At 34.9% G+C, this 18,925-nt stretch overlaps 1 protein-coding gene and 1 pseudogene across 2 annotated transcripts in view; both read right to left on the reverse strand.

Moving 5' to 3' along the window:
• PIK3C2G (phosphatidylinositol-4-phosphate 3-kinase catalytic subunit type 2 gamma) overlaps nucleotides 1-18,925 on the reverse strand; it is a 345,844-nt gene that overhangs the window by 272,112 nt on the left and 54,807 nt on the right. For both annotated transcript variants that reach the window (XM_045869235.2, XM_045869225.2), the window contains exons 8-10: nucleotides 12,964-13,086; nucleotides 8,192-8,225; nucleotides 3,159-3,354 (exon numbers count right to left, since the gene is read on the reverse strand). In XM_045869235.2, coding sequence (XP_045725191.1) covers nucleotides 3,159-3,354; nucleotides 8,192-8,225; nucleotides 12,964-13,086 — 353 coding nt within the window. The remainder of the gene's footprint in view (nucleotides 1-3,158; nucleotides 3,355-8,191; nucleotides 8,226-12,963; nucleotides 13,087-18,925) is intronic.
• On the reverse strand, nucleotides 4,993-5,977 carry LOC123844967 (serine/threonine-protein phosphatase PGAM5, mitochondrial-like; annotated as a pseudogene).

Consider the following 18,925-nt stretch of genomic DNA (forward strand, 5'->3'; position numbering starts at 1 on the left):
GCAGAAAGCTTATCTAAAGAAATAATAGCTGAAAAGTTCTCAATTGTGTGTAAGGAAATTGACATCCAGATTCAAGAAACCCCGCAAACCATACTAGGATGAGCCCAAAGAAGACCACACTAAAACACATTAAAATCAAATTATCAAAAGTCAAAAAGAAAGAATTTTGAAAGCAGCTAGAAAAAAGTGACCCACCAGATAAAAGAGAGATCTTATAAGTTCATCAGCAGATTGCTCAGCAGAACCCTTGCAGGCCAGAAGGGAGTGGGATGATATATTCAAAATTCTGAAAGTCAAAATTACTAATCAAGAATATTATATCTGGCAAAAGTGTCCTTCAAAAATAAAGGAGAAAGAAATACTTCCCCAGATAAACAAAACCTGAGGAATGTCATCACCACAAGACCTGATTTACAAGAAAGGCTAAAGGTAGTCTTCAAATTTGAAATAAAAATATGCTAGCTAGATAGCAACACAAAAGCATACAAAAGCACAAAGGTCACTGGTAAAGGTAAATATGTAGACAAATACAGAATACAGTAAAATACTTTAGTAATTGTGCATGAACCACTCTTAACTCTGGTATAGAATGTAAAGGGCAAAGTATTAAAAAACTATAATTATAACAATATGTAAAACAAAATGATGTAATTTGTGGTATCAATAACATAAAGTGTGGTGAGGGGAGAAAAAAAGAGTAGAGTTTTTGTAAGTGACTGAAGCTGTTTTAAATGTAAGATGCTTTATATAAGGTCTATGGTCATTACAAAGAAAATGCCTACCTAGAGAAGATACACAAAAGAAAATAAAGGAATCAAAGTATGTCATTACGAATAATCAACAAAACACATTAGTTACCTTAAATGCAAATGGAGTAAATGCCATAATCAAAAGACATAGCATAGCTGAATGGATAAAAAAACAAGATCCAATTACATGCTGCCTACAAGAGACTCACTTTAGATTTAAGGACACATATAGGCTGAAAGTGAAAGAACAGAAGAAGATGCTCCATGCAAATGGCAATCAAAAGACAGTAGGGGTTGCCTTTCATACATAAGACATGATAGACCTTAAGTCAAAAAATGTCACAAGAGATAAAGATGGACATTATACAATGATAAAAAGGGTGAATTCGTCAAGAGGATATAACAATTGTAAATATATATGCACCCCAAATTGGAGCAAATATATTAAGCAAACATTGACAGAACTGAAGGAAGAAACAGACAGCAACACAATAATAGATTTCAATAGCCCACTTTTAATAATGGATACAACAACCAGATTGAACCTAATAGATAAATACAGAACATTCCATCCAATAACAGGAGAATACACATTCTTCTATAGAACACATGGAACATTCTCTAGCATAGATCATGTGTTAGGTCACAAAACAAGTCTTAACAAATTTGAAAAGACTGAAATCATACCATATGTATTTTCTGACCACAATGGGATAAAACTAGAAATCAATAGCAGAAAGAAAACTGGAAAATTAACAAATTTATAGAATTTAACACTTTTGAATAATCAATGGTCAAATAGGAACTCAAATGGGAAATTAGAAAATATATTGTTACAAATGAAAATGAACACACACCATACCAAAACTTATGAGATGCAGCAAAAGCAGTACTAAGAGAGAAGTTGATAACTATAAATTCCTATATTAGAAGTATAAAAAATAAACAACCTAACTTTATATTGAAGGAACTAGAAAAAGAGGAACAAACTAAGTCCAAAGTTAAATGAAGGAAGAAAATCATAAGTATTACATCAGAAATAAGTGAAGCAGAGAATAGAAAAAAAAATAGAAAAAAATAAACAACAGTCACACCATATATACATGCAGACTTGTGCATGTAGCTTTATCCATATTTATCTGGCTACATAGTTTTTCCATGTTAATTAAAATTAATAAGTATGTACTAATGGTTAAAATATTGTAAGAAACCATCAGAGTAGCAGTTTATTATATTATACATCAGGCCTTTATAAGAAAGAAAAGGCATAAAAGAATCATCCCATGGATTTAAAGAAATATGTGTATGTGTATAGTGTTTTTTACATACTCATCTCATAGATTGATTGATTTTTAAAGATTTTATTTATTTACTTGACAGAGAGAGGGAGAGAGGATGCATGCATGCACAATGGGGGGGAGGGGCAGAGGGAGAGGGATAAGCAGATCCCATACTGAGCAGGGAGCCAGGCACAGGGCTGAATCCCAGGACCCTGAGATCATTACCTGAGCCGAAGGCAGACACTTAACCAACTGAACCACCCAGGGACCCCTCCTCTCATGGATTTAAAGAATTATGTGTATGTGTACACAGGTAGTGTTTTTTACATACAAAGGTAATTTTTTTCTTTCTAATTAACTATTTGTACGGGTCAGTTACTTGCAAAAATACATATAGCAATTTTTTCTCTTTACTGAAATGGTTTCAGTTCTTCTTTGAGGTGCGAAATGGGTGGGTACGATAAATCCATTTATAAATTACTATTCTCTTATTAACTTTAATTGATTTAATCCACATTCTCTTATAGATTTAATCTATAAGGAATTTAAAATAATGATTATAATATTAATCTAATTATGTTATTCAAAAAAATGCTACATAATAGAGCCAACCTAAAATCTAGCAACGCTCCATGCATAATTGTGGTTAATTTCCATTGTAACTCAAATAACTCTTGGCTAATTCCCACTTAATCAAGGTACTAATTTCATAAAATATCTACCACTCACAACTTGATAGGTATCAGAGTGATTCTTTTCTATTAAGTACTACTCCCTGTGTGTGTGCTCTCTCTCTCTCTGTTCTATTAATTAGCATTAGTCATTTAAACTCAAATGTTAAAAAATATTAGGGCAATCACTAAATAGGATGAGCATTCTCTGTTTCCCTAATGATATACTGACAATATGCAGCGATTTTTAATCTGGAGAATGGGAAAAGACTTGAGGAAAAAGGAATGTGCATTTGGAAATGAAGTTTTTAAAAATGGTTTTAAGATAAATCTGCACTGGTTAAATTTCAAAATTTTTACAAAATATTTGCTCCTGCAAATAAGAACAAGACAAATTATACTCTAATTAGAAGCCATGTAAAAATTAACATTTTTATGAAAAACTCACTACCACTCACCTGTGCACCCAAGTCTCTGGAATGTTGTGAACTGCATACACTGTGAAGCTAAGGTGGGAATGGAGCCCAGGATTTATATAGGAAATGTCATCAGGTACATTTAGAAGCTGGAAATCTGCATAAAAGCTGCAGCAATAGGCATTGATAAGCTGGTAGATGGACCTGGATAGTTCAGTTGTCACTTTCTCTATCAAGCCTAAGGGGAAAAAAAGGATAGAAATCAGGGTCATCTTTGAAGGGCCATATTTATTGTAAGCCATGAATTACAGCTTTGAAATATCTTATGATAAATTTTAAATAAAATTTAATTAAAATGACCATCCACCAACTGAAGCCAATTAGCCATCTGTATGCAGCCTGAATTAGCTGATAGTAGTGTATATAATCAATAAGCTTTCATATCTTCAGTTGCAGAAATCTTGGAAGCATGGCCTTTAATCATAAACCAAAGTTTTTGATTACTAATTTGGCATTCTATAATTTGGAGTATTTTTTGTTCCAGTTTATTATTGTTTAGAATTAATTTTCAGACAAGGAACAGATTTTCTAAATGGCTTGTAAGTTCTTCAAACAAGTCCCATCTAAAAATTAATCATAATAAATTTGACAATGCTATGATGCTTACCATTAACTGAACCCTAATCATATACATTGTGCTGCTGTAAAAAGAGAACAGTAATAGTACCTGGTTGGATCTGAAATAAGCCTGAAATGAAAGATTTATGATGCTTACTAAATCTCTTCAAAATCAAAGCCTTAAGTTTTACTATTAGTTTTTTAAGAGGGGTTTATTGATTATTCCTAAAAGTAACTTGTCATGAAGGAAGAAAATGAAAAAAAAAAAAAAAAAAAAGACTAAGTACAGGGGCTAATAGCTCTAAGTGTGTACTAAATAAAGGCATACCAATATATCCTAGACCATATGAAAAGACCTAATCACTGAATTTAAGGTAAACTTTCCTGGCTTTCGTTCTCCCAATAAATTCTCTTCCCTGGAAAAATTCCTACCTGAGAGGAAGGAAGAAAAGACTGATGAAAGGGACCAGGTAGTACAGGTTGTGAACTCTGAATCAAAATCAGGAAAGATGACGCCATTACAATGGAGAAGCTTTTGAGGATGATGAACGTTATCCCACGGGTGGAGTTCAGTGTCAGACTTCTTAGCGGGGCCAGTGAATAATTCTCACCACTGACATTTTGTATGCATTAATATGCATATACTTTAATATGCTCACTTGTGATTGTTTTTAATATTCCACTATAGTAGTGTTTCAAGAGTTAAATGAGTAAACTCAAATGTAAAAGCTCAATCATTATTATTTTTTGAGCCAGATCAGGAATATCTTCGACAAATACTTAAGCGATAAAAGGGTTTAGGAAATGAAAAGACAGTCTGAAGTGAAGTTGTGAATGGAAGCTCTGGTGCCCTCCGCGGAGTCCTCATGCCTTGACGGGCTTGGCCGAAGGAGTCTCCGGAGGGTTCGCACAGCTCGCTGTGGTCATGGTCAAAGACCCCTCGGTGTGAATCTGTCCATCGTCCTCACACAACATCTGTCAGCCTTCGACCAATCCCCAAAATAGGCTCCTTAAATCCTACAGGTTCGTTCTGGTAGACAAGCGAAGGCAGAAAACCCTGAGAAAGAAATCAGGCTGGTCTGATCTGAATGCTATCCTTTCCCATCCTGGGCCAGGAAAACATGCGGAGAGGCCACATTTTAGATATTTCTACTTTTCCGCCACTACGTCCTGGAGAAATGACATGGAACCGCAGCTTAGCCCGTGGTGGCGGGAAGACGGAGAAGGACTCTGCGGTTCTTTCGTGGAACCCACTGAACTAGGCACAGGGCGGAGGAGAGCGGGCGATCCTGTCAGGAGGCCTGAACTCGGTGTCCCCGAGGGTCCGGAGCGCTACCTGGCCAGTGGGCGGCACCACCACGCGGGTAATGCCGCGGCTGCCGAGGGAGAGGCGGAGCCAGCCGTGTGCAGGAAGCGTGGCGCCAGACACACCAGGCTGCGAAAGAGCGCGTGGCCCCAGAACTGTTCTGCGGCCTGGCGTCTGCTGGGTGGATGCAGTTTGGGATGCAGTTCGGGCTCTGCCTTCGTAATACCCTCCGTGTCTGGCTTCCGCGGAGACTTGGGCAGGTTCCACTCCGTAGGCTGGAGGGGGGCGCCTTCCCTCAGCAAGTCTGTGCTGACTTTGCAGACTCCTGGCACGTGTTTGCTGATGATGTCAGTGGTTTCTATTACATGAGTCATGGAGGAATGCTCGATTTCCTGAAGCTTCAACGCCACGCTTGCGAGTCGGACACCAGTTAGCTCAGCGCGTTTGCCACCTAGGGGAGTCGGTAGTGAAATCCTTTTGCGAGGAGGCGTCCACGCGGTATTGGGAATACCTGATGAGGAAGATGGGCTGCGTGGCCTTGCCTTTGTAGTGGTCCAGCCTGGGACCCCAGTTCTTCTCCAGACTCGAGGTTCTGCTTCCACACGCTGACCAGGACGTTGCTCTCATCTGTCCCAGATGTGGTCCCGACACCCCTGTGGCACACCGCCCCGCCCACGGTGGCGGCGGGCTTGGCGCACCTCTGCGCCTGAGCGGGGCGCGCCCACAACTCCGAGAAGAGCGCTGTGACTGAACCCCAGGCCGCTGAGGAGTCATCGAGAGAACGAGTAAGCACACCGTTAGAAAATTCGTTCTTAAAAAAATGACCGTGATTTGATGTGATCTGATGTGATTTGATGCACGCCAAGTCAAGGCACACAATAGTGCTGTTGTTTTTTTCAATCACATGCACTTCCTCATCAAGTTGTTTCTGAAGCATAAATTGCTTGTAGTCTCTAGTTGTTTTGCAAAGAAAATTAATACAAAGAGCCAGCTTTTTCCTCCATTAGTCTGCAGCGTTCCAATACCAGACAATTTGGCTACTCAAAAAAACAGGCTATTTTCAGCATGGGACTTCTTCCCACATCCTGCCGCTCAGTAGGTCTGTCCATAATTAAATTTGTTGTTGTTGTTGTTGTTGTTGTTCAACACATGCTATTATTCACTTAGTTATTCATAAATTTGTACAAAATTTATAAGATGGCCAAATTTTTACTTAAAATGGTGTCCTTTGTTGAAACAGTCTGAGGGGACAAGCAGCATGAAAGAGCTCTAATTAAAATTCTCTGGGAAATCAGCAGTAGCAATTAATAAAACAGAAGAGTAAAGCAGCATAGGATTCATCAAACTCTGGAGGCCAACCAACAGAGATTCTCCTGACCAACAGAGGCAGGGAATTATAAATTTATAGAAGCATGTTTCCCAGGTCCCCACATTGTGCTGTTGGTACTCTGAAGCAGGGAAGTAACAAACTTCTTGTTAATTCCCCAATCTTGTGCAAATGAATACACATCTAAAATAAATCATGAAGTTGGTTCAGAGATCTTATTAATTCAAGCCCCAGCATGTATTTTGGGAAATCTTAATTATTTGGATAATTACTCAAAAATTACTCTTGATTTCTTGTGCAGAAATACAGTTCTTGGTTATAATTTGCTTTTTTGAGGTAATATAGAGATGTGTGCTTATGCATTATGCTTTACTATCAGAATTCTGGATGAAGAGTACATTTCAGATATCCTCAGAAATGTACTAGGGACACAAGATACTGGGCTTGGTGGTGAAATATGGAGTAATAATGTTTATCACACCTGATTTTAGTCTGAGAAAAGAGTTATAGTATCATAAAATTGAGAAACAGTGGCAATATATATTTGATTCAAATACATTAATTAGAATCTGTGATGACTTAGCATTGAATATAAACCTTTGGGAACATTCCTACATAGTTTTGTGGGATCTTATATCTCAACCCCTGAGGAATATGGGATAAGGGCATTTTATTCAGAGGTCCAATTCCGTATAAGCATACCTCCAGCTTGTTGACTCCTCATTCTATCACTTGGACTCGGTTAGTGATATTTTTAGGGGGTGTCTATCTTTCCCTTTCGTTTATGATATTCTAGAGTTTTATGAATGCCTGGAATAGGGATTTTTGCACTAGCAATTTGTTTTTTTCTCCATGCCCTCTGCCATCCCATTTTCCTCTGTGATGTGAAGTGGAGTTCTTCAAATGTAATTGTGTCTTCTTTTGAGTGGTGGGAATTAGATTTGAGAAGATATCCCTCTGTCCATAACTTTCTCACCAAAACGATTAAGGCTTGGAAGGCAGGTTGGGGTTATCATTTGCACTTCACTATGACCTCTACACCTAGAGTGTGAGTTGAACTTCCGTGGGTCAGTTTCCTTGAAGGTACTTAGAGTGTTGATATGCCAAATACCATTTACTTTTGCAAACAGGAACAACTCTGACCACATCCTGCACATTAAATACTATCATGACTTATATACATATTAGGGAAACTTAGGATCAAAGAATTCTTTAAGATCACAAAGAGTCAAAAAGTGGCAGAGTTGAAATTAACCAGATTCCAAAAGCTGGGTTCTTTGCTCTATATCATACTATTATTCATCCACTATTTTCTGTAGAGGAGAAGTCCTTCTGCGGCTTGCAGTTTTATAGGCTCAGAGCCTCTGTGAACACTAATTATTCCAGAACCTAATCCTCCTACATATTATGTTAGATTGGTCTTTCAAATAGAGTTTGAATTTAAATCTGAAATTGGTGACTTTGAAGAAAGACATCTGCTACTTTTCTGACTCTTCTTGCATCAACATATAATTAGCTAAATAAAATTTTATAGTTTCTTGGAATAGTTATAAGAATATTTTCAGTATTCCTTTCATTTTTATAGATCTCTTGACTTTTCCCATTTCTTAAAAATGTCAGGCTAGAAGTTTAGAGAGTGGATTTTTATTCACTTGTAGAATAATCATTTCCATCAGTAAAAAGAGTTTTAGCAAAGCATTTTCACTTCAAAAAATATTTCTGTGTATGTGTTACCTTTATATTTGGATGAATAATTGAAAAAACAATAAATTATTTTGGGTTCTATAACTTTTTTTTTTTAATGTGGGTACATGTATGTTTTACCTTTTGCTGAAGTCTCTGAATTTTGATGAAAATTCTGAAAAAGAAAAATAAGTGCAAAGATACAATTGTTATTTAGAAAACAAATTCACAAAACAATCAAACTGATAATATCCAGATCTAAACACTAAAATTTCTCTGGCATGGTAAAAACACGAAATATTTATTGGTGTCATATATCAGTGTTGCTTCATAAACAGAAGGAAGCTAAATTGTAAGATGAAAGAAAAGCCTTCTGAATATTTTAGTAAACAGTCTAGATTTTTGACTGAAAAAAATTTAGAATAAGTTAAGCCTATTTAGTATTATTAGAAAAGTTCTGTATATATTGGCTAACCTCAATTCCCTTTTCACAGCAGTGAATGATTTTTTGAAATAAGTGCATTTTAATTCTCTGTTTAATATGTCCAGTTCTTATTATTAGCAGTTATTCAATTGCAATTTTGGGCTGCAATGAAAAGAGGGCTGGATGGACGTGGGCAAAATTATACAGACTCATGATATGGTTTCATTTTTTATTTATTCTTAGGAGATTTTTAAAAAACTGATAGTAAAACACTGGTGACCATATCATTTTAAATTTTTTAAAAAAGTACTACCTGAAATCTTATTTTTTATTGTCATTTTTGTTCACTTCCATTGGTATGGTTTTATTTATTTATTTGCTTGTTTGTTTATTTGCATTTATATTTGTCAGAGGCCTAAAATTACTTTATTGGTTTAGGAATCACTGGTGATAAACTCATTATCACAAAACCTATATAAGGTGATTCACAGATTCACTAAAAATAAGGTTTCAGTACAAAAGCAAAAACATTTCCTAATATGATCCATTTAAACTAATGCTAATTTTTAAAAAAATTTTGCTTGGACAAGTTTTCTTTTAATTAATGAAAGCTCAGTTTCTCAAACAAACTGAGGAATAATTGTTTTCTTGTAACAAAGAACTTGCTACAATATTCCTTTGGAGAGAAAACACTTGTATCATGTTTAAAATGTAATTAAATTTATATACAGCTTTTCACTTAAAAGCATTGTTCACATGAACCTTTTCAGAAGCATTTCTCTTAGGTATAATATTTCACTGGAGCATAGTTTCAACCACTAGGCTTAGTAACTACACATAAGATCTTCACCCCATCCATGTGGGTGAGACTATTAAATATGTTAGCCTGACTTCACTAGAATTCAATTTATTCAGAAATATAAACTTGTAGTTTAAAATCACCATGACATCCACCTACAGCACAATGTGTAAGACCATATTTTTCACTTTGTGTTTCATTTATTGTATGAACATGTAATGGAAATATATTATGTTAGATTCTGGAATATAATTTTGAAGGATGGAAAATTGTTTCCAATGCTGAGTGAGAGCATGAGCGAGAGTATAACTGTATTTGTGATATAATTCATCATCTTGCTAAAACTTACATTTAATAAATACCTAATTACTTCTCTGTATGGCAGGAAATAGTCTCTTGCAAGTTGACCAAAAAATGCAGCCAAGGGAAAGGAAAGCTTCTCAAATTTGAGTTTGTTGGCAGAAGATTAATTTTTCTCAGTATTTCTTTAATCTTAGGTTCATGGTGGGTAGACACACTGTAGATACTTTGGCATTGTTAACTGCAGTTGGTTACTACACGAATTCTGAAAAATGTGCTTACTATTTGTACCAACATTCTTATATAGGTGGGCTCATGGTTAGGTTAGAGAAAGAGATGAACAAAAAGTTTGAATGAAGGTTAGAATAAGTGAACTTTTAAAGTGTATTCAAAATAAGAATCTGCTTATTAAGGGGTATTAAACTATTTTTTGCCATTGACATATATGAAATAAAACTCGTGATTGTTAACTCTATTTTTATGTGTCAATAATCACATATAATTTAGTGCTCATAAGTAGATAAGAAATGTGAAATGTGAATATGAGCTTTTTTTGAGAATTATAATTGTTCATAGCTTTCCTAGGAAATACTCAGTTTTTCTTTGAAGGATTCTTTTGGCTTCAACTATATTGAAGTTTTGATATTTCTAAGAAAATTGTTATTTTTGTTCTTTTAGGGAGTTTCAGAAAATGAGTGTTTTAAAGATAAAGCTTTTTGTATCTAGTAATATTTTAATAGCATTAGAACTGTTTTATCCTAAAATTAGATTTTCCTCATTCTTTGATCAGTTTTTTGTTTGTACTGATTCACTGAAAGCCGGACATAAAAATTGAAGCACAACCAAGTGGTCTTAACAGATGGAAAGACATGTGCCCACATTCATGCATGTGGTCTCCTCCTCTGGCAAAGGCTCACATCAGTCATGAGGCTGGCTATAATCAATGGTTGTGAGAAAACGAGAACCTAAGTGGTGCTTGTGCAAATTAAAACCTTCATGTTGGCTAATGGGAAGGAGTCTCCAAAACTACCACCAGCACCATCCCCACTACCTCCAGTTATAATAATGACTCATGCAAGAAACACTATCATCTGGACCTTTATTAACATTATTTGTAATGCTCATAGAAACCCTGCAAATTCTGTTATTATTTATTTATTTAGTTAGTTTTTTATGCATGCATACATGCAGTGAGGAAAGCTGAAACTCAGAGATGTGAGTTAATTTTCCCAAGGATGTTCAGCTAAAAACTGGTAGATATTGAGTTCAAGTCATATTTGCATGACCCTAAACTCTTTGTATTTTATCATCAGCTTATACTGTCTCCCAAATGTGATCATCTAAGAGAAACTAGTAGCTTGTTGAAAGTTAACTCTCACTATCTTGTTATCCTGACTTAACTTTAGCTATTGGAAAGCTCTTCTTTTTTTTTTCAATATATTAATATAAATTCTTTTTATTTTATTTTATTTTATTATGTTAATCGCCATACATTATATCATTAGTTTTTGATGTAGTGTTCCATGATTCATTGTTTGTGTATAACTGGGTTATACACAAAGAAAAGCTCTTAGCATCATATAATTCTTAAGTTTTTGAGTTCATCAAAATACTTATTTTCACATCATACTGATGATAGGCTTTTCAAGACTATGTATAATTTTACCACTCTGACACAGAGTAAAAAATATGACCAGATTAAATGTGATCACTTCAAATTTTTTACCTTGTTATCATTTAAGAAGACCATGAATATTAAAATGTACATATAAAAACAGCTTTGGAGACTACATAGTTATTTCATTTTCTTCTATAATTGGAAGGTATAAGAGTAGATATTTTCCCTTTAAGAAAAATGTAATAAAATAAATAGTTATTAATTTCAGACATCAAATTTTGGTATTTATTGATTATATTTTTTAAATTTTGATTTCTTCTTTGCTTTGGGATTTTAGCTTTTAATGGATGTTTATCTGGAAAATCTTTTGATAGGATGATTCCACTGCTCCTGAGTCATCACTGTCACTATGTAATGTGAACAAGGTATTTAAATTTCTATATTTATTATTACTCTCTAATTACAAAAACAAGCTCTAGTTAAAATAAGACTTATAAAAGACATTAAGAAATTACTGATTTTTTTCATAGTCATCTATTTGAAACAATGATGATGATTTATATATACTAATATAATTGTCCACTTTCTAAATCAATCTTTTTGAAATTTCAAGCCTGGCATATTCAAGGTAGTCTGTGCTGTTCCTTTCCATGCAGATAAGGAATGCATGTAATCACTCTCTGTTATGAAGTTTCATATATATTGAGGAAGAGGCTGTCAGTCACTTTTTCACATTTTATCTTATTTAATCATTATAGCAACCCTATAATTAATTATTATTGTTCCAATTTTACAGAAGAAGCCTGGCATATTCAAGGTAGTCTGTGCTGTTCCTTTCCATACAGATAAGGAATACATGTAATCACTCTCTGCTATGAAGTTTCACATATATTGAGGAAGAGGCCTGGGTTCAAATCTCTATTTTGCCACTTATTAATCCTCTGTACATAAACATTCTAAGCATCAGATTTTAATAATAAAATTAACATTAAAATACCAACTTCATGGCATTGATATGAGGATGCATTGAAATAAAATAAAAATGAAATAATAAATAAGTGAAACTATTTTATTATTGCAATGCACTATCAAGTATTAGTTATTATTATCATCATCATATCTTTCTGCTTCATCATTTGCTAAACTAATAACAAGATTGAATGGATTTATTGTGACCAAATATACTAATCTTTTTCTTGGACAATAATTACACATGTAATTCTACATCAGATTTCTGAGATTTAAAAAAAAAAATCACCTAATAGTTATATTTTAAACTGAAGGAAACAGGATATTATTGCATGCTTTGGGATCATATAAGCAGTGTGCATTGCAAATTCAGCAAAAGATAGCACAAAAACTAGTCTTTTCTTTCCTGTATATGTGCTTGTCCATGTAAGCATGGATACTTGCCCCTGCATATACTGGTGCACATGAGACCCATTAATAGTCTATATAAACACTTGCCTGTGAATGTTATTATATAAATGTATTCCTCTAGGTAGAATGGTAGGATTGATTTCGGTCTCACTTGGAAAGTATATTGCAGTTACAAACTTCAAAGGTGTAAGAAATTTCCTTTTAATTTAATTAAATCCTTTTGGTATAGAATCAAGTTTCCATTAGCCCCAAATGATTGAAATATATGTGTGCAAACACATACACAGACACATACACACAAACACACAGTACTTACTCAAAATTCTTTCACTTTTCTTAATTATTGAACTCGGGTTTAAAATAATTACTGTCTAATAAATGAGTATATTTACCTCTGTTTTTCTCTGAAGAATTAGACGTAGTTCATTTACAGCATCTGTAATTTGTTTGGTCTCCACACACCCCAGAACACTGCATATATTTTTTACTTCTTCAATAATATTATCTACATTTTGCTATGGATGAAAAATAAGAAGATGCAATTTATTTGGAATATATCTTAAATCTTTTCCATATTAAAAAAACACAACTACTCAATTATAACATGGAGAAGAAAAATTTATGAGTAATTCATATGGAAAAAGCCAGTTGTTTTATTTGCATTTGAACTCAATATGAGTCAACATTGTGACATGACTGACAGCAGATCTACTTCATTTTTAATTAAATTGAAAGCCATATACTCTCCATAAATAGGAAGTTAATATCCCCACCACATTTTCCATGTGTATAATCTGAATAGGAGTTTAGTTCTGGATATGACATCTGAAACTGGACTTGACAAGTTAGACTTTCCTAAAGAAGAGCAACCCAACTATTGATATACTATTAATATACTCATTCCAAACAGTATAGTAGACTTTGTTTTCAGCTCTCCAGTAAGGTTATCTGTGTTAAAATCCTGGTTCTGCTCCATTTGTACCTGCGACTATTATCTAATTAACTTCTGTGGATCTAAGTTTTCTTTTCTGTAAAATTGGAAAAATAATAATTAATTATAGGGCTGCTATAATGATTAAATAAGATGAAATATGAAAACGTGTCTGGCAGAGAATAAGGGTTAAATTTTAGTTAATTAATTCATTTTTTATTTTTACTCATTCACACAAATTTTTCAGTTTATATGAGAAATCAGACACTGTACATCTCCATATAACCAATAAAATAAAAACTAAAAGGTAATAAAAGCTGTAAGAAGGGCATGTATTAGTGCTATGTTTAGTTTTCATTCATACATTTGAAGTAGATGTGTGATGTGAATTTGAGGAAATCCTTAAAATATTACTAATTAAAATGCAAATGCTGAGTTGACTTGGGTCAGTGAGTAGCTAATTTACTCCATCTCTTAACTCTAGTCTTGAAGTGCTTCATATCTGATCTATTTATCTCATTTAATCTTCCTCAAATTCTGAAAGATAAATATTATATTCATTACATTCCTGAATCACTGAGATTGCTAGAATATGCTATGTGAATTATTCTAATAGTAGAATTAACTTGATGATTAGTTGGATGTGTGGGCCAACAGAAAGTTTGGATTTAAATGATTCTAAAATTTTATGCTTGGGAAACCAAGAAGATAGGGTGCCATTAATTAAGGCAACAAATGTTGGTAAGATTTTTGATGAGATTATGATGCATGTGACTTTTGATATGCAAAGCTTGACCTTCCACAGCAACAACCAAGCAGACACAACCTCCAGATATTGGGAAATGCAATGAGATTCTAGCTCTGCCAACTGTTGGATTGAGAAAACACACACACACAGAACACATGCTCATATAAACACTAGATGAACTGTAAGAAAAAAGTGTAAATGTATAGCTTAGCTCAAAACAAAGGATACATTTCTGGGTGACAGAAATTTAAAGAGGGAACTTAAAGCCAGAGCAGTGTCTTCAACATTGATGCTACAATGGCCTGAGGGAAATACCAGATTAGATTTAGGCCTTCAGGTTTAACGACTGGTGTTTACTGCTCAAGATGGGACAAGTGCTGAGATTTTAGTCTAAACCAGTAGGGGGAAGTAGGGAAAGGAGCAGATCTGGAGCTGAAATCTCTGAATAAACCCCTGACACTGGATAGACTGTCACCTGCAAAAGGTGGGAGAAAAACTATGCCTACTGACCAAGAGAGCTTTTGAGAAAGGCTCTCTTTACCCAGGAGCTTTGGGTGAGGACAATGACTACCTGAAAAACTCTATGTGTAGCTGGGAAGTATGGATTTATACTATGGCAGGAATTTATGCCAAAAAATTGTTCCAGAATATAGTGACAATTTTGGACCCAGGCAGAAACAAATGCAAAACTGCTCTATGGAAACACTTTTCTAAATTCCAAAACCCTGGAGTTTCCTCTAATATAAACACACATGGGTATATGTGTGCATGTGCGCGTGCACACACACACACACAAACCCTCATAGAAGGGGAATAATCAGCCTAAAATTTACAAATCCTATTATGGCTGATCCGCCATATGAGAGATTCTACAGGTATGAAACATGCATTAGCATCTGATTTCAAGTGAAAATAAAACTAAATTTGACCATAATTTTCATAGAGGTGACACCTCGCCAAGAATTTAGATATGACTGTCTAAAAAGAGACTATGGAGGAAAGAAAAATTGAACGTTGAGCATGTAACATTTCAGAACATCTAATATTACGTGATGGAGAAGGGAGTTTGGGTCACAGATGGAGCACACAGTGTTGAGACCTGAGCCAGAAGACTATAGTTTAATGGACATAAACTAAAGGTAGTTGATGGTACTAGGAAACTTTAGCTTGGAAGAAAAAGAAGGAAAAGGAAACATGATAACTATTTCCAAGTATTTGAAGGCTGTTTAAGTGAAAAGGTGATTAGATGTACTGTAAGTAGCTCTAGAATGATAAATTAGAACAAATGGTTGGAAACTTAGAGACACTCATTTTGACTCAGTATGAGGAAAATCTTTGTAAAAATTATTTGTTCAAAATTTGAGAGACTGTCCTGTCAGTAGAGGGTTCCTTCACATTACAGGTATGCAAACAGTCAGGAATGTCGAGAGATTTTTGCATTACATAGGATTTGAACTGGACTACCTCTAAATTCTTTCTATCTTTGTGACTCTTTGGGTTAGTGAAAACTGACAATAATGCACTTTTGTTATTTTATGTGGTATATTCCAAGCCTATTTTAGGAAATATTTGATGTATCATGGACTCTGAGGAGCAGCATTTTAATACTTTAGATATTAAGCATATCCTAAAAGTATTTTGAACATTGGGGAAGATTGGTGACAACTTTTCTCCTCTGCATCTTTCTGGAAGACAAAACAAAACAAAACAACATATCCTTTCCTCCCCACTGTTATTTAGCTGTGATGGAGACCAAAGGAACAGCCATGTAAGAGCTTGCCATTTTCCAAGTTTTATATAAACCTTAGTGAATTTCTGCTTATATTTACACACTGAAAATTGCCAAATTCAATTAATGAGTTTGGAGACAAATTGAGAAGTTAGAATTATTTTTGTTCCAGATGAACTAGTTATTGCTATTATAAATTGTTTGTTCCTTAAAGATTAAAAATAGTCTTTGGAGGGGTGCCTGGCTGGCTCAGTCAGAAAGCATGTGACTCTTGATCTCAGAGTTGTGGGCTTGAGACCTATGTTGGGTGTAGAGATTACTTAAAAATAAAATCTTTTAAAAATTAGTCTTTGGACTGTTGAATCTCAGATCTGTACCTCTGAAACAAATAATGCAATATATGTTAAGAAAAAAAAAAAGAAGAAGGTAGCAGGAGGGGAAGAATGAAGGGGGGGAAATCGGAGGGGTAGACGAACCATGAGAGACAATGGACTCTGAAAAACAAACTGAGGGTTCTAGAGGGGAGGGGGGTGGGAGGATGGGTTAGCCTGGTGATGGGTATTGAGGAGGGCACGTTCTGCACAAACAATGAATCATGGAACACTACATCTAAAACTAATGATGTAATGTATGGGGATTAACATAACAATAAAAAAAATTTTAAAAAAATTAGTCTTTGGAGTTCCATTTCAGCTTAAAATATAGATATTTGGTCACACCGTTGCAATGAAAAAAGGCAGATAATATACAAAAATCATAATTTTTCCTGACCTCATTAGAGATTTGAGGTCACAAGTGACCAAATATATTGGATTCCAAAGAATGATAGGCCCCTCCAAGGAGAGATGGGGCATACAAAGTCTTTGACCTTTAGCAGAGCACAGGAGAAAGAGGTGACCACTATACAAGAGGGTAAGAATAAATTAACTAAAATTACAACAAATTCTTAAAGGGCCAGGTATGAGCTAGCATGTCAGTTTGGAATATCTGGGAGTTTATAACATAAGGAGAGTTTACAATCATTATTTAAGCTCTTTTCCATGGATGCTTACCAGCTGTTTAGGGGAAATATTGTTCAGGAAAATGAAGGTCCATTTAGTGGTCCAGTATGTAACAGATGATCAGTTGTTTCTGGGACACAGGCACAAAGGCCTGTCCATTTCTGTGGAGCCTTCTCTAACAAGAAGCAAAAGTCTTATGCTGCTGGTTGCTGGTACTAGGAAAATTAAAACATTAAAAGGGCAGAACACTCTCTGTCACCCTGATCCCAGGCAAAAAAATCTTACTTTGTGGGGAAAGGGAGAGAAAGCAAAGCAGTCTCCCTGTGGGTTAGAGGTAGACATAGCTGAAGATCCTTTGCCAGTGAGGGGAAAGTCAAAGTAAAAACCTTTGGCCCATGGGGAAGGGGAAGGATACTCTGTCTTGAGTCAGGATCCTACATTGATACCAATCACAGGCCAGCTACCGGTGTCAGAAAGGGCAGAAAATCATCTTCTGTATAAGATTAACCACAGATATAAGGCACAGTTTGGCTGCCATGTGGAGGGGCAGGGATTCTCAGAAAGTTCCAATCTCGAGACAGTAGAACACAGTCTGCCTATGGCTGTGACTGATCATTACAACACAGACCTCCCTTTACCTTACTACAGAGGATGAGTCTATTTTGAATAATAAACAAAGAGCAGAGTAGTGCCGGGGGAGAGACAAGAGTATTGATAGGGACTATCTCTGTGGCATAGGCGAGCAGGGGCTGTTGAAAGCTGAAAGTGAAGCAGGAATACTGAGGAAAAAATTCTGGCAGCACAAGCCCCACTCTAAGTACAGGTAATAGTGGCTAACCACTATTTGAAGGAATTTGAAGTGTGAAGTGCCCTACGATAATGATAATAAAACACAAATAAAGCACAAATCTTGACTGGATTATATCAGCCATGCATAGTAGTAGCATAACTGAAGAAGAACATTGCCCATTTGCAGTTGTGAATTAAATTTACCTCATTCTCTACTATTCTCCATGCGATGTTTAGCACTCAATCAAAAATTACAATTTGTATAAAAAAGCAAGATACAATAACCCATTGTCAGTAGATGAAACAATTGACAAATCTATATATGACCTAGATGTTGGAATAATCAGATAAGGACTTTAAAATAACTATAATTAACATGTTACAGGATCTAGGAGAAAATATGGACAACATGCATGATCAGATGGGGAACTTCAACACAGAGATGGAAACTATGTAGAAAAGCAAATTTAAATGATAGAAATATAAAAATATATGTGATATTAGAGCTGAATTCCTTCAGTGGGCTCATCAGCAGATTGAACATAGCTAGGGAAATTATCAGTGAAATTGAAGATATGTCAAGAGAAATTATCCTAAATGAAACATGAAGGGAAGAAAACAGTGGGGAGAAAAACTAACACATGACATCTAAGAGCTGTCAAAGTCACATATGCAGTTGTAGTTCTAGAGACATAAGAATGGGGTTAAGAGATATTTAAAGAAATAATGGCCAGCATATCAAAATTTGTGGGATGCCGCTAAGCTTTAGAGGGAAGTTGATGGCTTTAACATTTGAGTAGTTTTATGTGAATTAAAGAAATTGAATTTATAACTAAAATCCTTGCCACAAGGAAAACTCAGAAAAGATGATTTCATTGGTAAATTTTATCAAACATTTAAGGAAGAAATCAAATCAAATCTCAAATTCTTTCAGAATATACTGAAATGGAATATCTCTCAATTTATAAGTCCTGTACTACTCCAACATCAAAATCAAACTACAACATTACAACAAAATAAAAATACAGACTGATGTATCTCATCAATATAAATGCAAATACCCTTAACAAAATATTAACCAATTGAAGCCAGATAAAAAGTTTTAAATTTTCACAAGTATGGTTAATCCCAGTAATGCAAAAATATTTTTAAAATT

The sequence above is a fragment of the Mirounga angustirostris genome, unplaced genomic scaffold (assembly GCF_029215605.1).
Source record: "Mirounga angustirostris isolate CCGP_5_RB_7025 unplaced genomic scaffold, mMirAng1.0.hap1 SCAF_5, whole genome shotgun sequence".
Taxonomy (NCBI): Eukaryota; Metazoa; Chordata; class Mammalia; order Carnivora; family Phocidae; genus Mirounga; species Mirounga angustirostris.